We start from the raw sequence: 22,405 nt of genomic DNA, 5'->3' as shown, positions 1-22,405 counted from the left end.
CGGGCAAGCGAGCGGGCGAGCCGGGTAAGATTCGCGGGGCGGCTGCGCCCTCTAGCGGCCTCCCGGAGCGCGCGCCGGCCCGCTCTCCGCCAGCCTTGGGCGCTCCGCTCCGCACCGCGGCCGCGTCGGAGTTTTCAGCGCAGAGCTGGAGGGTTCCGGGCCGACTAACCTTTCCCGCTACCAGAGGCTTTGGATAGACACCTGCAGGCACGGTGGGGCTCGGGAGGCGCTGGGGGGCGACTCAGGAGGGGCGAGAGGGGCAGGGTGCAGGGTTTGGGGGAGAGGTTGGGGGCGTCGTAATGAATTCAGTGTGGGACAAGCGGAGGGAATGGAGGGTGTAGGGTTCCGAGCGCTGTTGGGGAGTAGCCGTCGACTTTGTTTTGAGGCCCCTCGCAAGGTCCCCTGCCGCGCGGGCGGCCCCTGGCTGTTTGTTTGTTTTACAACACTACGCTATTGAGCAACAGGAACAGTCATTTCTAATCAGCCCGAGGTTCTCGGCGGTGCAGCCGTCGCGGGCCCCGCCGGGCTGGTTTACGAGGGGTGACAATGGCCTGCGAACAGATCGGGCTGCGCTGCCCGGGCTCCGGCGTCGCGATCCCCACCCGGGGCGGCCCAGGTTGTCTCCCTTCTGCGGGTGGGTGCCAACCCCGGGGTGGAGAGAGCGCGGGGAAAACAAAGCCCTGGATCACCCGACCCTCTCTCCAGTGGCTTCTCCTGCCGAACCTTCTGAACTTGTGAGGCCTGGGATGGCAACGCCGTTTTCCGGGCTCCCGAGGCCTCGCTGCCCCAGCGGACTCGTTCGCGGCGACGGTGCTGGTGTCTCTGCCCCGCTGGATTTCTCCTGGGGCCCCGCGGACAATTAAGCTTTTTCAAAAGGCAGCAGTTTCCCTATTCCTGTTTCCATTCTGTGGGCTCCGAACTGAGGCCACCACGGAATCTAAAAGTATAATCCGAGAAAGGAAGAGATTGGAAGTTAAGATTTGGGATATTTTAGCACAGAACTTGTAGCGGCGTCTGTCTCTGTGGACGCCAGGACGCACGTCCTTGGACCAACACTGTCATCTGCTGGCCGCACTTGAGAACTGCAACGACCCTCTGAGGGGCGGGGAGGCGGGGAATGGACTTCGTGGAGAAACAAGTGGCCGCATCAGAAAGATGCATTTTCTGCCTGGTAGGACCAAATGGAAGATGATGACGGGTTTCCTTTTCCAATGAAGCTGCAAGAATCACTGGGCTGAGCACATTTGTTTTGTGGACCTTTGTGTAGTGTTTTTCGCCTTAGTTCATTCTTTGCGTTTGTGTAATGAGGCAAGTGCTGACCTACCACATCGGATTATCAGAGCTGACCTGTTAAGGAGTTAGGCAGATACTTGTATATCACTTTATGAGTGAAGTCCTGGAGTGGGGAGCCTGGTGACCTTGAGTTCAAGTGCCCTATACCTTACTACACCCAAGGTTATCTCATTAGGAGTCCCACCACTTTGGTGGCAATCAGAAGGAAGTGTCATTTTAGCGTTCCGGGGTTAAATATCTGGTGCCAGGAGAGCAGAAAGGTTTAGGAGCTCAGATCGTCTGGTAAAATGCTCCTACTTAAACATCCTCCAGCCAACACCCATCACCGGAATGTCTGATGGAGCTCAGAGAGATCAGAACAACAACACAGGCTCTGGTGGGGTGCAGGTCCTGCTGAAAACGCCCTCTATGAAACGCCACCAGCTTGTGGAATGCCTGGGCTGAAGTTACCAGACTGAGTAGAACAGTTGTCGCATGGAAAAAAGCAGGATATGTAATTTTCACAGAATTAACTTGGAGCTGAAATTAACCGAACCTCAGAAATTTGAATCTTACAGTCGTCCGTGGGTTTGGGGGCTGTGAGAGTCTCCTGTGGCCTTTAATCATGCCAGGGTGGGGTGTAATTCAATTTCCAGTGGCTCTGCAGTGGGATGCATTGGGCAGTTGGTGATCAGGAAGCTAGCTCTCTGGCTTTCTGAGAAGAATATCACGCTCCTACTTCTGGAAACAGGGCCCATGTTCTGTTTACTCTCTGGCTTAGCATGTTGTCTTTGATTATTGAGTTCTCACCTAATAGCTCTTCACTTCTGTTTGCAGGGACAGAGGTGACAAGTCGTTAAACAATAGCGGCTGCAAACATTTCTTTTTCTGTTCACATGACTGTCTGTATAGGTTTCTCTTAAAACGGCTCTGATAGTTCATCAGGCCTTCATAGAGCCCGAGTTTAGATCCACTTCTCGACTATGCAGGTGACGCAGGGCGAGTCGAATGACCCCTGAGCCTGACTTTCTCTATGACTGGAAGCGGAAGTCGCCACTCTGACGACCCTGTCATTTAGAACAGCTTAAGAGTCTGCGGGAAGAGTCAATATAAACACCCCTCAGTTGCAGTTTCCAATGCACTTTTGACTAAATTCTTAATTCAGTGGCTTATAATAACGGAGTATGGCGAGCCAGGAAGTCAGGTGTTAAAGGAAACCTTGCTTTATAGGAAAAGGTTCAGAAAGAAGGAGTAAGTGTCCATAATGGGATGAGCCTATCCAGAGCAGTTTCCATCATTCTTCTGAGAGAACGAGAGAGACAAACAAGTGGGGAGGAACCACGGGTCACTCGCCTGACCGTGAACGTGGCGGACCTCTTTTCCCTGTTGATTTCTCTGACTCTTGGTTGTGCTCTTTTGCGTTGTGGTTATAGAGGATTGAGGCTGAAACCCAACTTGTAGCTGGCATGCAAGACATGATTATGATTTTTTAAAAACCGGGTTTGGATGGGGTCTGTTGTTCCTCCTCGTGAAGCGATTTGTTCTTGCTGACTCATAGGATGCCAGCTTTCTCTGACATCAGCGTAACCTCGCCTGATTCTGTTTGCACATCTGACTTTGGGATCAGCTCCAGGATAGGGGCTACTTATTAAGGTTGAGCCTTTACACCCAGAGTAGGTAGAAAAGTGCCAGAAACAGCAAGCTGGACCCTGAGAGACTGTCCCTCTCTCCCGCTGTTTTCTATTACCAGCCTATAGAACACTCTGTGACTATTCACGAGTAAATTGTCTCAGTTACAGATGAGTAACGACATGAAACTTCACAAATACGCCTGCGTTTCTAGCCCGAGAACTGCTTTTATCAGAGAAGGGAGTTTGAAATCTGAAGCAAACACATGTCGATGCTCAGTATTTTCATTATCATCGCTGGCTCGGAGGCCCTGTTTTCATGGCCCGCTTTGTATGTCAGTAAATGATCCTCCCTGGCAGCGGGTCCACCGTATCTGGATGCACAGAAGGAAATCTGGTGGGGCCGGGGCAAACGCTCCTCGGAGCCTGGCCTGCCCTATAAAAGCAGCGAGCCCTTCTCTTAAGCTCGGGAATGCTTTAAAGATGCACCGTTGGCAAGCCCTGCTAAAGAAATACAGGATATAAATGTGATAAAACCCAAGACATCAAGCTGGCTCTGGAGGACTCCTTTGAAGTTTGCTAAGTGGATTATCAGTGGGAGGCTGATATTTATATGTACAAACACACAGGCCGTTACTGCTAATTGTGGTAAATCAGGCTGGCCAGGCTGGCTCTGGGGCCCGCTGTGCCCATCACCACAGCAGTGAGGAAACCTTGCAAACCCCCCGGCCCCCCCCCCCCCCGCACATGCCAGGATCTGCAGAAGCCTCAGTGAGCCACATTGTGCTTATGCATACTGCATTTGGGTTCACAGCACTGCAGTTGTCTCTGGCTGGGGTGAGCCAGGGAAGGAAAGCAGGGCCCCAATTTGCATTAGGAAATAGTGTTGTGCGGGGGAGGGAGGGGACCCACAAGCCTGAAAGGCAGACCTTCCCTTGAGGGAGACCATATGGTGAATTGGAGAGAGCATGGCCTTTGTGTCACATAGACTTTGTGTTAGAATTTTGGCCTCAGCGCCAGCTGTGTGACTTGGGGTGAGTCGCTCAACTTCTCTGAGCCTCAGCTGGCACTTCTTAAAATTAAATATGTCTCAAGGTAATTATTATTTTGTTTAATGTTTGTTTATTTTTGAGAGACAGAGGCAGACCGCGCGTGGGGGGGGCGGGGCAGGGAGCAGGGGAGACACAGAATCTGAAGCAGGCTCCAGGCTCTGAGTTGTCAGCACAGCGCCCCATGCGGGGCTCGAACTCAAACTGTGAGATCATGACCTGAGCCGAAGTGGGACGCTCAACCCGACTGAACCACCCAGGTGCCTGTCCACCCCGCATACCCCCACCATTGTTACCAGCATTCTGCCTTTCACTCTTCCTCCTCCATTTCCTGGTAGAATTCAGTGACGCAGAAATCTGGTTTGTGCATATGTGCCACCTTAAAGCAGAAAGACATGTTCAGACTTCCCCAGAAAGGAAAAAGGCTATCTGCTGGATCTTCTCCAACCAAGCAACCAACCAAACAAACAAAAACAACCCCCCTCCACCCCACCCCCACCACTAAGCTACAGGGACTAAACGCAGCAAACACTGAGTGTCTCTCTTTCGTTGTCATTGATTGGTTGGTTTGTTTCAAGCGAATTCACTCAGGAATCTTGAACATACCTCTTCATTTCCAAAGCCAGGGGTGGAGCCAGTCAGTCCCATGACCTCCTTCCATTGCACACTTGGGGTTTTGAGCAATTCAGGACCCTGTACACGCCAGGCCAAGGCTTAGGTGACTTTCTTATGGCACCTCATAAGGCTTGCACCCCTGCCTGGGCCCCTCGGGGGAGCCTCTGCCTTTGAGACTTGGGCACCTCCACACGTGCAAGTCATTCACGGTTCTTTTGTTGACCTCAGTCAGCTCACGTTATCAGTGGCTTCATGCGGGCAGTGACAGGGGAGATAAAATAAGGTAAGTGGGGATGTGCATGAAAAGGAAGAGCTGAGGGAAGGGGGCCTTTTCAGAGGACTTCTCAGAACCCGGTGTTCAGCGATTTCACCTCCGGGCTGCCCGGATCATTCTTCAATGTTTCCCTGCTTTCCTGGCCTGTGACTGTCTCCCCACTTCTCATCCATCGCTCAGATAATGTGGCAGGAAGCCACAGTCCAAGGCTTGGTTTCTGCAGCTCCTGCTACCTGATTGTGAGCCTCAGTGGTTGGTCTCTGCTGGATTTTATCATGCGGTTTCCTGTATCCTCTGAAACTCGGGCATTTAGCTGTGCCTTTCTCTCCTGTGTCCTCTCCCTGCTCCACCTTCTTTTCTGCGCCATCTACTCCCACGTCCTGGGCTTTCGGTGCCTTGTTTTAGCCCGGCTGTGCGTGCTGTGCAGTCCTGGGGGTGGGGGGCGGGGGAAGTGGGCTGGGAGCCCATGCCTGAGGCTGGTCCGGGTCTGGGCACAGCAGAGTGACATTGTTTGGTGGGATGTTCACAACCCCTAGGTCAGATGGCTTATAAAAATGGAGATAATTCGTTGTAGCCCAAGCATCTCTTCCAGAGCTTGTAGATAATGGGAATTTCACGTACTTTCTGTAGCCAAACCCAAAGCAAAGAACGCCCTGTTTTGACTTGAAAACAGCTCCAGTTTGGAAGTTGAGTACATAGATGTGCTTGTGTTTCACATTCTTAAGGTAGATGGTTTAAAGGGAACAGTCAGTCGTCCTGCACTCTTGGACACATGCTTAGACCATCGAGCGAGACTTTTCGGAATTTGAGAGGCGCGTGCAATCAGAAAGGGCTTGAGCTTCAAGTGGTTGGTTTCTGCCTGATCTTGGGGTCCCGTCGGGCTCTGCGAGTCCTGCTTTAACCATGAATCTTAGATCGAAGCTTTTTTCGCTACAACAATGCTGTTAACATTTTCCATCCAGCAAAGCCCAGAAAGAACGAGGCTTACCAGTCTTTTCATTGGCTAACGCTGTTTCTGTTTGATTTTTTATTTTCCAGTTTTCCAGAACCATGGGGACTTCCCACCTGGTGCTCCTGGCGTTGCTCTGTCTCCTCGCAGGTATGGGCCCAGGGCTCCCTGAGCTCCTTGTCCATGGGGAAGACTTCCTTCTCAAGTTCTGTGCTCTGCACAGAGCGTATTCACTGTGCTCTGCAAACGCAGCCCACAAGAGTGAAGGAAAGCGGAAAATTACAAGTAGTTATCTCGAATGACCACAAACCTTCAGTCCCCTCTGCTGTATTGCACTAATTCCAGCTCAAAAAGAATGCTCGCCCGTGACCATTTCAGTATATGCGTCATCCGGTCTTGAAATATGTGAGGAAGAATAGCCAAAATTTCCCCACCACTCTTTTATTTTTCCTGGGACATGGATCTCTTGTAAAGGGGATCCGAGACCTTTAGGAACGTTCGAAAGAAGGAAATGATAGAAAATTCTCTTTACAGGAAAGTTCTTTTTACAGGAAATCATACCTGTCCTAAGTAGAAAATGCTAAAATGGCTGGAAAATCTTAGAGCTGCCATTTCCCTTTGAATCTCGTTGGTAGAATATTGGACTTTTCTACCAGGACGATACTATTTGGACCATTTGTTGAAACGTTTATTGGGAATTTTTAGTTTCCATCCAGATGTTTATACATCCCAGATGTTCATCAACAACCCAATGTTCTTCTACGTGAGGAGTTAAGTCTGCTAGTGTCTGTAGGGCTTGTCTGTACAGGCATGTTAGAATTGAGCAATGTCGGTGGTTTGCTAGTTCTCAACTCCAGAGGAATATGTCGCCTGCAGGAGGAGAGGTGACCAGATGCACTTAGACTTCTGCCTTAAGCTGCTGGAATCCTCGTGGGCACATAGTGAAGTTGGTGGGATCCCCACATTGGGCTCCAGAGGAGATAAGAGACCACTGATGACCGATGAAGCCATTATATCTCTTCTTTCAGTTTTATGGACAAAGAGAGCTAGACTGAAATTTTAGGTTCTAAGATTAGCTTAGGGTTTTCACTCTTGAACTTCATGTATTCTTACTTTTTTTTTTAAGTTTATTTATTTGTTTTGAGAGAGAGAGAGAGAGAGCGAGCAGGGGAAGGGCAGAGAGAGAGGAAGAGAGAGAATCCCAAGCAGGCTCTGCACTGTCAGTACAGAGCCTGACATGGCTCGAACTCATGGACAGTGAGATCATGACCTGAGCCAAAATCAAGAGTCAGACGCTTAACTGACTGAGACACCCAGGTGCCCCTGCATGTTCTTACTTTTTAAATTAGCATCTAACATCATCTGGCTGGGGTTTCTGGGAGGTCATTAGAGAGAAGGCACGCCAGAGTGTTATGAGAAATGGAAAACATAATTCTTGAGCACAAATCTGCCTTGTGCTTTGTTCAGTCTCCCTGCCTCTGTTCTCATCCTGTTTCTTACTAAGAGAAACTTCCGGAGGGAATGTGGACAATAGAGACGCCGTATGTGCTCGAGCCTATGCCATCCTGGGATATTTTATGGTCACCCATGACCATCTAAAATATGGAATTGGGATCAGATGTCCTCTGTCCGTTGGAGTGTTTGGAGGGGTGAATGTAGGGGTTTGGGAGGGGGGAGCTATTGAGGCCTTTGGAGCCTTTGCTGCTCTCGGCAGATGCAGTGGCCGTTATAATGGGAGGCCTTTCATGGGTATCCAGGCTAACGGATTTTTGCGTAGAAATGGTCATTGTTCATATAAGCTGCTACTGTTGCTTCTGTCAGTGCTCTGGGTGAGACTGTCCTTTCTGGCTGCATCCTATTCAGAGCATGTTTCCTTTTGCAGGGCCGAGCCCAAGCTCCTGCCAGCTTTCATTACCCTCCATCCTTCCCAACGAAAATGAAATCGTCGTGGAGCTGAATTCCTCCTTTTCTCTGAGATGCTTTGGGGAGAGTGAAGTGAGCTGGCAGTACCCCACGTCTGAAGAAGAGAACCCCAGCGTGGAAGTCAGAAATGAAGAAAACAACAGTGGCCTCTTTGTGACGGTGCTGGAAGTGGTCAATGCATCGGCAGCCCACACAGGGCTTTACACTTGCTATTACAACCACACTCAGACGGAGGAGAATGAGATCGAAGGCAGGCGCGTTTACATCTATGTCCCAGGTGAGACGGGTGGGTCTCCAGGCCGAGTGCCTTGTCCTGCCTCTCCTGCTTGCTGTATTCAAGTTTTACACAACACAAAAATAGTAAATGTCTATTGGAGAGAATGTGAAAAATACAAGAGGACGAACAACAGTCAAGGTCATTTGTGACTCCATTGTCGAGAAATATGTATTGTTCACATTTTGGAAGCATGTTAGGTTTTGGAAATCATTTTTATTATGGCACGTCTATTTTTTTTTTCCGCATTGTGCAAAAACATTGGAAACATACTTATTTCTGTCAACCAAGTCTGACAAATATTTGCTGTCCGGCACTATGCCAAGTGTTGGGGACACAGAAATTAGGTAGGTGCTCTCTTGGAGCTGCTTGTGGTTCATTATAATAGCTTCCGAATAACCAGGCTATTTTTTGGAGTGAATAAAACATATATTTACTCTTGATTAATTAGATGGGCCTTTTTTTTCTTTTTAATTAAAATGTGGGGGCAAATTCCATACTAATGATGTTGTCTCGTGACCTGTGAGATGCAGATGGCGAGATAGGAGTGAGGTGGGATTAAGCGCTAGGCTTGGATTCGGGGAGAAGCCTGTGGGAGGAGACGGGGAGAGGGAACGTGCAGCAGAGCCTGTGGAGCTGTCTGCCAGAACGTAAGCGTGACTCTGAATGGAGGAGAGAGGGAAGGAAGGCGGGGTAGATGCGACAGGGAGCTCTATGGGAAGGCAGGCCGGGAGCCCCGCAGCCTAAGGAGCCCCAGTTCCACGCAGGCGCAGTTGGCCGCTGTGACTGGCCACACCTCTGGAGGGCGTGGTCTTGGGTTGTGATGGATTTCAGGGCCAGCCCCTATAGTGGAAGATGGCGTGGCGCCTTCTCACAGCAGCTCTGCTCATGGGCTGGGCTTAGCCATGAGCTTGAGGTTCATTTGGTTCGTCACCCACCTAGCATTCCTCGGGCACTCCTGGTAATGATCTAAATCTTAATCTGTGTCTCTGTCTATATCTGTATCTGTATCTTTGTCTGTATCTCTCTCTCTCCCTCTCTATCTAAACCTGTATCATGTGTATCTGTATCTATACTTTTATATCTATATCCATATCTGTGTTCTATCTATATTTGTACCTGTATTGGGACGCCTGGGGGGCTCAGTCAGTATCTAACTCTTGATTTCAACTCAGGTCATGATCTCAGTTCCTGGGATTGAGCCCCACTTCCAGCTCTTGCGCTCACAACGTGGAGCCTGCTTGGGATTCTCTCTCTCCTTCTCTCTGTCCCCCTCTCCTGCTTACACTCTCGCTCTTCTCAAAATAAATACACTTAAAAAATTACATCACTATCTGTATTTATGTCTGTATTTTTGTGCCAATATCTATACCTGTGTATATTGGCTTCTACCAAGGATAGTTGTTAAAAGAAGGACCATGATGTTTTTTAAACATTGCATAGCTAGTGGATAATGGTAGGGAAGCTGTGCATTTTATTTCATTAAAAAATTTTTTTTAATGTTGTTTATTTTTAAGAGAGAGAGAGTGAGAGCAGGATAGGGGCAGAGAGAGAGGGAGATACAGAATCTGAAACAGGCTCCAGGATTCGTGCTGTCAGCACTGAGCCCAACGCGAGGCTTGAACTTACAGACTGCAAAATCATGACCTGAGCTGAAGTTGGACGCTTAACTGACTGAGCCACCCGGGCGCCCTGAAACTGTGCCTTTTAAAGGAAACCGTGGCTCGTGTGTTATGGATACCGAGTATATATCTTAACCTGAAATGAATTTGGAGTTTTGTTTGCTGAAATCCTTACTGACAGGGTTCAAGAATCTGGAACTCTGAACACAAATGCAAGTAATGGCAATCTTAGTATCTGATTAAAAGGAGCTATAGCTAGAGTACTTAGCTTAAAAGAAACAAACATACAAATATGGAGAACTCTTGCCATCCTGTTTTGGCAGAGGTGAAGTAAGGGGGTCTCTGAAGTATGTCTTCCTATTTTCCCACCTTTTCAAGTATTTTTTTTGCCCTCTGTAACTGTGGGTGCCTCACGGATCTAGACCCTCTTCATTTCTTTCGTGACACTCTTATCGGAAACTCTCTTCCTAACAATAAAAGATTTTGTTTCAAGTAAGGTAGGTAATTATGATGATCACCCCAACTTTGTGCACACATAAATGCCCTTTGCTTGGAAGAGAATGGCTGTAATGTGGGCTTGTTAAAGTTATATGGCTCCTGGCGTTTTGATGGCCTAAGCTTCGTCTAAAAATTCTTGTTGCTCCTCCACCACCAGCACAAACATCACCCAAGTCGGCCCTGCCCTGTTGTTACTTAGAGATCTTTTTATTTGTAGTCATAGGGAGTAAGAGGCCCTTCTGACACATCTGATGTTTGAGTCTCTTAGTACTTTGTACCCTAGTAACCTACGTAGCTGGTTTTCTTTTGAAAATAAAATTCCCAGGTTATAGAATTATAAATCTTGTTACTTGACAGATTATTAGTTATTTATTTTTTAATGTTTATTGATTTTTGAGAGAGAGAAAAAGAGTGCACACTCAGGGGAGGGGCAGAGAAAGAGGGAGACACAGAATCCAAAACAAACTCCAGGCTCTGAGTGGTCAGCACAGAGCCTGACACGGGGCTTGAACTTGTGGACCAGGAGATCATGACTTGAGCCAAAGTCGGGTCCTTAACTGACTAGACCAACTAGGTGCCCCATTGACAGATTATTTTTTAATAGACAAGTTTCTGTACTGCTTTCAATAATACCAACTATAGGCAATAAGAATTTTTGAAAATAAGAATATTTTCTCTTGTTTTGAATATACTTGATTATTGCTCATTTTCTTAGTAGCGTTTAACTTTTGATTTCAACTTATTTATATTTATCACCAGTCTCTTTTATGGAAGTACAGGGAATTTGGTGTTGTTCATACTTTATTTTTTAATTTAATTTTATTATTTAAAAAAATTTTTTAATGTTTATTTTTGAGAGAGAGGGGCAGAGCAGGAGCAGACAAGAGAGGGGCAGAGAGACACACACACCAAATCTGAAGCAGGCTCTAATAGAGAGCCTGACACAGGACTTGAACCCACGAACTATGAGATCATGACTTGAGCTGAAGTCAGTCACTTAACTGACTGAGCCACCCAGGCACCCATGTTGTTCTTACTTTAAAATCACTTTCTAGCTGTGATGATGATTAATGTCAGTGTGGTGACAAAGTCTGGCTATATATGAAGTTACAATTCATTCTAATGTGATGAGTACCAGCAAGATCCATTTTCTGTATATGTGGGTAAAGGTGAAATTAGTGCCTAACTTTTTTTTTCCTTTTCAAAACCGCAGACCCAGATGTGGCCTTCGTTCCTCTAGGAATGACAGATTATTTAGTCATCGTGGAGGACGATGACTCTGCCATTATACCTTGTCGCACAACTGATCCCAAGACTCCAGTGACCTTACGCAGCAGTGACGGGGTCGTACACGCCTCCTATGACAGCAGACAGGGCTTTAATGGGACGTTCAGCGTCGGGCCCTATATCTGCGAAGCCACCGTCAGTGGGAAGAAGTTCCAGACCATTCCATTTAATGTTTATGCTTTAAAAGGTACCTGTACCCTCTCTTTCCTTCTTTAAAGAAGAGTTAATGGCAAAATGATTAGATGTATATATGATTCTTTAAAAAATCATAGTCCCAGGTGAGGGAGATTCTGAATATTTGGAGATTTGGGACCCCACCTTTCCCATACAATGCTAGGCTGCGCTCTGTGGCTGTAACTGTACGAAGCTTAGCATTACTAAAAACAAGTGTTCTTTACTACCCTAAGATTTCAATTTCATCAGTTGACTTCAAAATACTGTAAGGAATTCTTTTCTTGCATAAGCCTCTTATTGTTTTACCCACATTCCTGACCACAGAGGCCCAAAAAACAAACACATACCTGTGGGGGTTGGAAGCCTAGATTAACTTCAGTAACTTAAGAAAGGTGATTTTGATTTTGAGAAAAGCTTGGGATTACAGTCATCCCTTTGATGTGAGTGGTTAATGTGAGTGAGAAGGTATAATACATGTTTGGGGCAGCAGGTGTATTGAACACTCACGTGCTGCTAGACGGCGGCAGAGTGCCCTTGAACTCTCCGGAAGTGGTTATTTTATGCCCGTACTGTGCTAGGTTCTAGAAAAGGGCTGAGATTAGCCAGAGAGGGGGGATGGGAGAGAGAAGGAGAGAAATGGTAGGGTAGGAGTGTCCTGAGCAGTGCTGGTCAGTAAAGGTGGGTTGATTAAACGAATAAATATATTCATAAAAGTGATTGCAGAAGAGTAAAGCCATCATTAACCAGAGCCTCAGGAAGGTGATGTTCTGTTCAATTGGAATTTACTTTTACTACTGTTTTGTGTGTAGGTATTTGTGTGTACGTGTATACGTGTAGGTGTGTTATTTTATTGCTACATGCCAAATTATTTACACCAGCACAACAGCAAGGCTTCCGAGACTTTAACAGTTTTGTCTTGATCACAGTGATTTGAAAATTATTTTTCAGGGTTTTTAAAAAAGAAAGCAAACCCCAACCGTAGAAGATTCTAACTGTACTGTGGCTATTGAGGTCCTCGTGTTTGTTCTTTTTTTAAATAGCAACATCAGAACTCGATCTAGAAATGGAAGCTCTTAAAACTGTGTATAAGTCAGGGGAGACAATTGTGGTCACCTGTGCCGTGTTTAACAACGAGGTGGTTGACCTTCAGTGGACGTACCCCGGAGAAGTGGTAGGTGGCTTCCAGGCTCCTGGTGGAAGGGAGGGGGGCACCTCAGGGCTCAAAGACCCCTCACTGACAAAGCAGGACCTGAGCTTCTCCAGACCTCAGCTTGCCCCGCCTCTGCAGGGAGCCCATTTGACTCGATGACTTTCTGGCTCTTGGGGGGATGGGAGGGACTGAGACAATGGCTGGACCAGGCCCTTCAGAATAAAGGTTGTATGCTGAGCCTTCTTACTCATGGGTCAGAATGAAATAGGAAAGCTCTATGGCTACAAGTTAACAACCAAAAAATTAGAAAAGGAAAGGAGGAAGGGCTTTTAAATTTATTAATTGCTGAGAGAATCATTAATTCCCATTTTCTTGGCTCCCATCCTTTTGGGTTTTGAGACTTTTGAGAATGTCAATGGCCTGTCTCCTTTCATTTCTGCTGCTTGGCCACCCAGGACGCTCTTCTCCCTCCTTTTGGCCTCGTCTTTCTTTCATGGCTTGCTTTCAGTGAGCAGGCTTAACGTGAATCATTCGGCAAAGATTGAGGGATGTTTGCTAAATCCCAAGCTCTCTGCTAGAAGCTGTCCTGTGCAGCAGAGCAGGAGGAGTGCGGTGGAATCGGGGACAGGGAACCTCATGCCATGTCTAGGACACTGGCGATTTATACGCAAGGTCTCATTCATTCCGACACATTGTGATAAGTGTGCAAGAGAACCGTGTGTAAAAGGCTGTGACTGTCCAATGGAGTGATGATCAACAGGGCTTAATGCAGTGACCTCATGGAGAACAAAAACCATATATGTACATGTATATGATTATATATGTGTGTATGTGTATGGTTATATATATGTGTATATATGTATACAATGTATATTTTTACCCCTTCAGTCCTGAGTTGCAAATTTCTGCTCCCTGTTCTTTTTGGCATTTGAGAGCTTCTCTCCTTTTATCAATTTTCTCCCCTGTGCTCTTACTGCCCCCCCCCTTTGTCCCTGGGGCATCTGATTGGAAGTTGGGCATTTTCCCATATTACCTCATAGACCTCATGCACTGACGAGACATCCATAGTCCAATATGTGAACTTCTTCCCTGAAATATGAAGTATTTTGATTTTACTGTTCACACTTGATTGTGCTTAATCCTTAAAACATAAACATTTCTTATCATTTATCGGAGATAGACATTTCCCACCACGCCCTCCCCCAAACCACAGTACGTACTATTTGGACCAAAAAAAACCGTATAATCAAAGCATTGCTTTGTAACACAAAGTTTTCATCAGGTAATAAATCATGCAGCTTTACTGTTGTAATATTAGAACATTCAGAGAAACAGAGGAAAAGCCGCTTCCCAGAACATCACCATTAATACTTTAGGGAGACAAATTTTATGAATACTTTGTATAGGAAATAAGTGGAACTGTTAATGGGTATTATATTTTAAATAGTATTCTGTTAGATCCTTTTTCCTTCAGTGGTATAGCACAGACACCTTAATGTACTGTTAGATGTCCTCTTGAAACATGATTTTATAAGGAGTTAGCATAAAATTTTTTATCAGACTTTATTGTTTAGAGCAGTTTTAGGTTGACAGCAAGATAGAGTGGATGGTACAGAGCTCTCCCACGTAGCCCCTGCACCACGTACACACAACCTCCCCCACGATCGACATCCCCACAGGGGGTTCACCATGTGGGGGTCCACACGGGTGCCCCATCACCACGCAGGGGCCAGAGTGTACATGAGGCTTCACTCTCAGGAGCTAATTACTTAAGGTTGTTTCCGCCCCCCCCCCCACTTCTGCTGTATTGTAGAAAGGCAAAGGCATCACAATGCTGGAGGAAATCAAGGTCCCATCCATGAAGTTGGTGTACACGCTGACGGTCCCCGAGGCCACCGTGAAGGACAGTGGAGATTATGAATGTGCTGCCCGCCAGGCCACCAGGGAGGTCAAAGAGATGAAGAAAGTCACTATTTCTGTCCACGGTACATTGTGCTTTCTAAAATGTCAGTCGGCCGTGCTGCTCAGGAATGTGGTAATCATGACTTAATGGCAACTCTCCCCTGTACAGAAAAAGGGTTCATTGAAATCAAACCCAACTTCAGCCCATTGGAAGCTGTGGACCTGCATGAAGTCAAACATTTCGTGGTGGACGTGCAGGCCTACCCCCCTCCCAGGATATCCTGGCTGAAGGACAACCTGACTCTGATTGAAAATCTCACTGAGATCACCACCGACATAGAAAAGATTCAGGAAATAAGGTAAAGAAACACCCTCCCTCTGTACGCCTGTCCCTTATATGGTGTGTTTGTCGATAGAGTGAAGTTTGTGTCTGTGTTACAACACAAAGCAAGAATCAGTCTAGGAAATTGAACAAACCAGCACCAGAGATACTTGAAATCAGGTACCTTTAATGGTAACATTGTCATGTGGTAGTACTATGTGGATAACTATTTGACAATAAAATAAGAAGAAAGAATTGAAGAGTTCTATTCCCAGTGAAAGACCATTTCCTACCTACAGGAAGGGGTAAAGGAAGGAAAAGAAAATTGGACCCTCTTGGATTGAATACACTCCATGCCACCCACCATCTGTGTGGCAAATAGACATGCTGGTGAATCCAGTGACAAGGCCATTATCACATAAACTGACATGAAACGGTACATCATTGGTTTAATTTGAAACACATTTGCCCTGGTGAGGCCACCACAGGAAATCAGGGTAGTGTCTGGCCAGGTTTGGTTTGGAGAAAATGTGCAATGAATAGTTTGGATCCCTGCCCTCTGATGAGATAGTACACTGCTCTCACCTCTTAAATAGGGGTGGAGTTAAGTCACATCAGCCTCAGTTTCCTCATCTGTAATGTAGGGTTGATAATAATACCTTATATACTTCAAGGCAAGGAATTAGACCAGATGACAATTTGAGCTCCCTTGCAGTTTAGTTTTTTTTATTAAAAAAATGTTTAAAATGTTTATTTATTTTTGAGAGGGCGGGGAAGGGCAGAGAGAGACAGACAGAGAAAGGGAAACAGCATCTGAGGCAGGCTCCAGGGTCTGAGCTGTCAGCACAGAGCCCGTCAGGGGGCTGGAATCCACAGACTGTGAGATCATGATATGAGCCAAGTCGGCCACTTAACCAACTGAGCCACCCAGCGCCCCATTTGCAGTTGAGGTTTAAGTTCTGATTGGAATCTCAGAGCAGAAAGTATATCTTGAGGGACCAACTGTTCCCACGCTGCACCCTCCTCATAAACATCCCAGGGACACACAGGTCAGTCCTCGATTTCCAGCCTTCAGGGGAGAGGGCAAGAACCCTTCTCGTCCATTCACTCGATCTTGGGATTTGCTTTCTTCTTGCTGAACTAAATCCCATGTGCAGTTGAGAAGTGGTATCTGAGAAAATGGAATTGTTTAGCCTCCGTGGAACAGAGATGGAAAGAGTGTCAGATGCCGAATCTGGAAGGCTTTCTGATGACACGAGATGAGGGCGCCCAAAAAGGTGGGCAGTGCCAAAGTTTCCATTAGGTGCAAGGCCAGAGAGGAACAGGGTGATCTGGCACAGCCAACGCCTAGACCTCGTAGGTATACCATGCTCGAGTCGTGATCACGGTAATGACTAAGCAAAGCTCTCCAACCGAGAGGTTCAGGAAAGCTGCTTGTCACCCTGATTCAAGGGTTCCTCTAGCTCCCACCACCAGTTCCGCTTGTGGGCCAGGGACCGTAAGGATGAATAGGATGGATTCCGGAGGCTTAGGACTAGCGGATCCCCCGGTTTCCTTGGCCGGGCAAGTGCAGGCCATGAATGACGGGATGGTTTGGTGACACGCAGCCAGGAGTGCCTGTGGGGACTCCTTCAGGAAGTCCAGGCCTGAGGCCTGTGCAGTAAGGTGCAGCAGAGGAAAATCCAGCCCCGTGTGTGCTCTTGTCCCCGGTGCTGGTGCCCAGCGTCTGGGGCTGGATGGCTCAACATTCACAGGTTACTTGTGAGCTTTCAAGATGCTTTCACACATATAATTTCATTTAACTAATTCTGCAAATGACAGCAGGCTCTGCGTACGGTTATCCTATGCTACGTGTAAGGAAGCTGAGGCATGGAGAATTTCAGTAATGCCCATGGTCATCTCGCTTCATGCCCAGCGCTCCCCCCGCCATCCCCTTGCCTTTCCCCGCTGTGATGTTTTATAAAGAAGGGGAATCAAATGGGCAGATGCTTTGTTCATGTATGTACACAGAGCCAAATGTCATTTATAACACACGTAAGAAATCTGCAGGGGAAACTTCCTTTTTTAGTAAAGTATGAAGAAATAGATTTTCTTTCTTTATTTTTAATAGGCGATGGAATCTTGTGCTTTCAAAACATTCAGACATCAAGACAGTGCATTGTAGGAAGTCTCACTCTGTTCCTGTCACCATTTTCCCAGGTGTCCCTGCCTCCCCACGCAGAGAAATACTTGTATTAGTTTCATTAGGTTCTTCTAATGAAACCTTCCAGAGATTCTTTAAGCAAATACCAACAAGTAGCAATGTTATACCCTGGCGACCTCTCTGTATGAGTTTATAGACCATGTTCTCATTCTTTCTTCCAATGGTGTCCCCTTGGAACCACCCAAATGATGGATATGTAAGGGAAGCAAGTGTTTTTTAAAAGCTAAACATGAAGGATTTTCTGGGGGTTTTTTTGTTTTTGTTTTTTGTTTTTTTAAAGGGAAGTTGGTGGAACATGTCTACTTTCATTCAGAAATCAGGAAGTCAGGCCGTAGCGGAGCTGACTGCTGTTCTAGCCACATAAGTTATGGCTCATCTCAAGACATCTGGTCTTCTTTTTAAAAATTAAAGTGTTAGGGCTCCTGGGTGGCTCAGTTGGTTAAGCATCCAACTTCGGCTCAGGTCATGATCTCACAGTTCGTAGGTTCAAGCTCCACTTCAGGCTCTGTGCTGACAGCTCAGAGCCTGAAACCTGCTTTGGATTCTGTGTCTCCCTCTCTCTCTGCCCCTTGGCTGCTCCAACTCTGTCTCTCTCTCAAAAAGTAAATAAACATTACAAAATAAAGTGAAATAGAAATAAAAATTAAGTGTCAGGGTGCTTGGGTGGCTCAGTTGGTTAAATGCCTGACTCTTGATCTCAGCTCAGGTCTTGATCTCAGGGTCATGAGTTCAAGCCCTGTGTTGGACTCATCCTGGGCATGAAGACTACTTAAAAAAAATTTAAGTGTCTGTAAGTCAGACCTTCAACATGTAGAAAGTACATCAAAAATCCCAGAAAAGTGATGATGTGGTCAAGAAAATAAGTTGTCTTTACCTTTTTTTTTTTTTTTTACAAAAACAAAACTTAAATTGAACATAGGAACTGCTGGAGTGGCTGGAATCTGTTTGGCTAGGACTTGCTGAAACAAAGTACTTCCTTGGCAGGTATCGGAGCAAATTGAAGCTGATCCGGGCTAAGGAGGAAGACAGTGGCCATTACACGATCATCGTTCAAAACGAAGATGACGTGAAGAGCTATACTTTCGAACTCTTAACTCAAGGTGTGTAAGGGCAGGACACAGGTCGTGTTAGCTCAGTGAATAAGGGCCCGGGTGTCCCCCAGGGAGAGTGGCACTTTTCTATCAGGTCGTGGAGAGAAAAACAGCCCTTTATGGGAGAAGCAGGGTGTGGAGATATCGCATGTCAGGTCGGTTTTGTTGGGCTTATGAATTCACACAATTCTGGGAAGTTCCAGTCTGCTCTGAAACCCTCTGACGGGGGAATTCCTAGGTTACACCACCACCTGCTTCACAGTCTGGCGCCTCCGGTTCTGGGAAGAGGAAAATGATGCTTTTTTTTTTTTTTTTGGTCCAGATGACCATACGTTGTTCTGGAGAGTTTTGGCCTTTTTGCTTAGCTTCCCTTGAAGACATTGGATGGTGGCCCTTAGCAGCAGGGAATCCCTGTTTACATTCAGGGCCAGCACCTAGTCACTGGGTGTCACTGTATGCCAGGTACTGTCTTAGGTGGGCCCACTTGACCCTCACAGTAAATCTGTGATGAGGTATTAGCATATTTCTAGTTTGTTTGATCATAGGGGCACCTGGCCAGCTCAGTCAGTAGAGCATGCAGCTCTTGATCTCAGGGTCATGGATTCGAGCCCCACATTGGGTGTAGAGATTACTTAAAAGTACAATCTTAAAAAAAATAAATAGGAGTCTGATTTATTTGATCATGGATTAAAAAAAATCTTTAAAACGTAGTCACATTCCACAGATGCACTTTGGTAATGCTGCTTTAGATTATACTCTAGCTGAATCCTTTAGTCCGACCCCAAGCTGTAATATAATTTTAAGAGTTCTCCTTGCCTTTCAAGCCAAGTAACCACAGGGGTTTTTTGCTTTCCTCACTCCAGATTTCAAACACCACAGGATACAAATCCCCAGACACTGAAACTGTGAAAATGCTCTTATCCAAGTGGGTCTGCCCAAACTGGAGCATTATTATTATGCACATAATTGCTTTCAGCCCCTTCTTGGGCATTTGCTTCCTTTGTAGGTCCCGGTGCCATGTGGACAAGTTCCGAACTTGTACTTCACGGGGAGTTCTGGGACACAAGCCATCCAGTTCTGACTTCTTTTCTCCTCTTGCAGTGCCCTCGTCTATTCTGGACTTGGTCGACGACCACCACGGCTCCACCGGGGGACAGACTGTGAGATGCACGGCTGAAGGGACACCTCTTCCTGATATCGAGTGGATGATTTGCAAGGATATTAAGAAGTAGGGAAATGAGATGTTTCTTTTCCATTTGTGGTCAGAATGTTTCTTCCTTGGCATGAAGAACTTCAAATGCATTTTCTTTCTCTTGCTGGTCCTTTTGTGTGTGTGTGTGATTCTTATTTGGCCTCGGTCTCATAAACTACAAAGTAGGTTTGAAACATGGACCTGGTATGCACGTTATGTGTACGTGTGCACCTGCGTGGTCATGGAGAGCTGTAAGGAGAAGGTCCATGGCTTTCACCAGGTTCTCAAATGGCCCCTAACCAGAAAAGAAGATGGCAGCACCTGGGTGGCTCAGTCAGTTAACCATCTGGCTTCGGCTCAAGTCACGATCTCACGGTTCATGGGTTCAAGCCCCACATTGGGCTCTGTGCTGACAGCTCAGAGCCTGGAGCCTGCTTCCGATTCTGTGTCTCCCTCTCTCTCTGCTCCTCCCATGCTCATGCTCTGTCTTTCACTGTCTTCCAAAAATAAATAAAAAACGTTTAAAACATTTTTTTTTAAAAAAGGAAAAGATGATGAATTTAAAGGACTGCAGTAAGAAGAGGATTTTTACGACCCTGGCCTGGTTCACCTTACATTTCTTATATGGTGAACTTTACTTGGTAGCTAGACTGGCATGTGAACATAAATGAAAATATTGCCCATGTGACTGTCCGCCTCATTTGCCTACCTGCTATGTGGGGGAGTTAACTTGCCAGTTCCTCCTATTGTCCCCATTTGTCAACCTTCTGTGATGGACATTTGAGCAACATGTTCACATTTCAACCCATGGTGACTGGTTGAGTTCAGGAGCCTTGCCTTGTTTCTCTTAGAGGCTGAGACTCCTAGTTCTTCCTCTTCTTGGGGTTGAGGGACTGGATTTGGATTTTGACTAGAGCTGGAATCTAGGTCTTAACAGCTCAGCCAGGGATCACTCCAAACTTTGTGATATCTTACGGGCTCTCGACAGTGCAAGTGGAGACAAAAGGAAGGAGCCAGGCATTTTCAAGGGCTGGAAAATTGGGATAGTTAAACATTCTTATTTTTAGATCTATCTACTTGTTTTGGGAGGGAGGGAGGGAAGGAGGGAGGGAGAGAGAGAGGGAGAGAGAGAGAGAGAGAGAGAGAGAGAGAGAGAGAGAGGGAGAGAATGAGTGGAGAAGAGGGATAGAGAGAGAGAATCCCAAGGAGGCTCTACACTGTCAGCATGGCACCTAACTCGGAGCTCCATCTCACCAACCATGAGATCATAACCTGAGCCAAAATCAAGAGTTGGACGCTCATCTGTCTGGGCCACGCAGGTGCCCCTAAATGTTCTTGAAGTGTAACTGTTCAGTTTGCTCATGTGTTCAAGACTTGGGATTAGTAGTTATATTTGATCAAACAACTTTCTACCTTGTCTACTTCCTAACAGTCAATTTTTAAGTTCTTTTTTTAAAAAATGCTTTTATTTTATTTTTGAGAGAGTGAAAGGAGAGAGAAAGAGTGCCTGTGCCAGGGAGGGGCAGAAAGAGAGGGAGACAGAGGGTCCAAAACAGGCTCCAGGCTATCATTACAGGCACCTGACATGGGGCTCGAACTCACAAACTCTGAGATCATGACCTGAGCCAAAATCAGTTGCTCAACTGACCGAGCCACCCAGGTGCCCCTATTCTTTCTTTCTTTCTCTCTTTCTTTTTAATTAAATTCAAGTTAGTTAACATATAGTGTAGGTTTCAACAATTTTATGCACATACAGCTTACCCTCTTTGGGCATGTGCAAACAAGTTTCAGTGTTAATATGCACATAAAATGAGAAAGTTGACCAGTAGCACTCCCAAATGTAGGCAACGTCAGAACTGCTTGCCACCTTAGAGCAGTCTTACTGTGTCGGTCCCCTCCATTATCCCGATAACTGGCTCTATATTGACGTTCTCTTTCTCTCCAGATGTAATAACGAAACTTCATGGACGATTCTGGCCAACAACATCTCAAACATCATCACGGAAGTCCACCGCCAGGACAGGAGTACCGTGGAGGGCCGAGTGACATTCACCAGGGTGGAGGAGACCATCGCCGTTCGATGCCTGGCCAAGAATCTCCTTGGGGCGGAGAACCGAGAGCTGAAGCTGGTGGCCCCCAGTGAGTTCCTTTCCATCTTCCAGAACTTCAAATCCCAGTTGGGGTTCTAAAGGGATGAAGGTCCCAAGGCAGAAATTCAGCTCTGAATGCTCTTGAAGGACCTTCTCTGGGCATCCACATGGGAGCCCTTTTCTTTCAGATTTTGACCCCAAACTGTATCTCGCAGAAGCATCCCTGGCATTTTGCTTGTCTAAGAGAAGAGCTGCTCAGTCTCTTTAGTCTGAGTGTGGGGATGGGTGACGGAGAAGGAGGGTATTCTGCCTCATTGCTCCTTACGACCCTTGGGATGACTTGAATTCTTTAAAGCAAAAATTTAATGAAGCCAAAATTGATAAAAACCAAATGCAGCCTTTCAAAATAAACTGTTTCAAAAGAAACCGAACTTACACAGCATTCAATGTCATTGATCAGTCTTTATATTCCAATTTGCATTCTGTCTAGAAGGTTAATGCCATGGCACTGTTGGAGAAAGGATTGCGTTTTGCACGGTTTTGTGCACTTGCACAGGGTTGATCGAATTCTGTCCCTTTCTCTTCTAAGGGAAGAGCTGGACTGGTTTCACGTGTGTAGATGACTGAGCGGTGGTGTCACCCAGCCCTCAAATAAGCCAGGCAGCCTCTCGCCCTTCCGCCAGCAGAGCGAGAGCCCGGGCCCAAGCACAGCCTCGCGTCCCTGTGCTCCCGCCCGTTCCTGTGAATCCTTCACCATGCCCCTTTTCCAACAGCCCTGCGTTCCGAACTCACAGTGGCGGCTGCGGTCCTGGTGCTGCTGGTGATTGTGATCATCTCCCTCATTGTCCTGGTTGTCATTTGGAAACAGGTAGATACTTTCCTCAGAGGAC

At 46.5% G+C, this 22,405-nt stretch overlaps 1 protein-coding gene across 6 annotated transcripts in view; it reads left to right on the top strand.

Moving 5' to 3' along the window:
• Nucleotides 1-22,405, top strand: part of PDGFRA (platelet derived growth factor receptor alpha) — a 45,718-nt gene that overhangs the window by 1,529 nt on the left and 21,784 nt on the right. For 2 of the 6 annotated variants that reach the window (XM_029945702.1, XM_029945692.1), the window contains exons 1-11: nucleotides 133-212; nucleotides 5,877-5,937; nucleotides 7,670-7,987; nucleotides 11,318-11,578; nucleotides 12,606-12,736; nucleotides 14,529-14,700; nucleotides 14,787-14,976; nucleotides 18,127-18,242; nucleotides 19,335-19,461; nucleotides 21,371-21,564; nucleotides 22,289-22,383. In XM_029945702.1, coding sequence (XP_029801562.1) covers nucleotides 5,889-5,937; nucleotides 7,670-7,987; nucleotides 11,318-11,578; nucleotides 12,606-12,736; nucleotides 14,529-14,700; nucleotides 14,787-14,976; nucleotides 18,127-18,242; nucleotides 19,335-19,461; nucleotides 21,371-21,564; nucleotides 22,289-22,383 — 1,653 coding nt within the window. In that variant the 5' untranslated portion in view covers nucleotides 133-212; nucleotides 5,877-5,888. Of the gene's footprint in view, nucleotides 1-6; nucleotides 25-132; nucleotides 213-5,876; nucleotides 5,938-7,669; nucleotides 7,988-8,847; nucleotides 8,946-11,317; nucleotides 11,579-12,605; nucleotides 12,737-14,528; nucleotides 14,701-14,786; nucleotides 14,977-18,126; nucleotides 18,243-19,334; nucleotides 19,462-21,370; nucleotides 21,565-22,288; nucleotides 22,384-22,405 lie in introns of those variants that run through there. The other 4 variants (XM_029945697.1, XM_029945694.1, XM_029945693.1 and 1 more) reach the window with 3 other exon arrangements.

The sequence above is a fragment of the Suricata suricatta genome, chromosome 1 (assembly GCF_006229205.1).
Source record: "Suricata suricatta isolate VVHF042 chromosome 1, meerkat_22Aug2017_6uvM2_HiC, whole genome shotgun sequence".
NCBI classification, from domain to species: domain Eukaryota; kingdom Metazoa; phylum Chordata; class Mammalia; order Carnivora; family Herpestidae; genus Suricata; species Suricata suricatta.
This window is presented reverse-complemented; position numbering and strand designations above follow the sequence as displayed.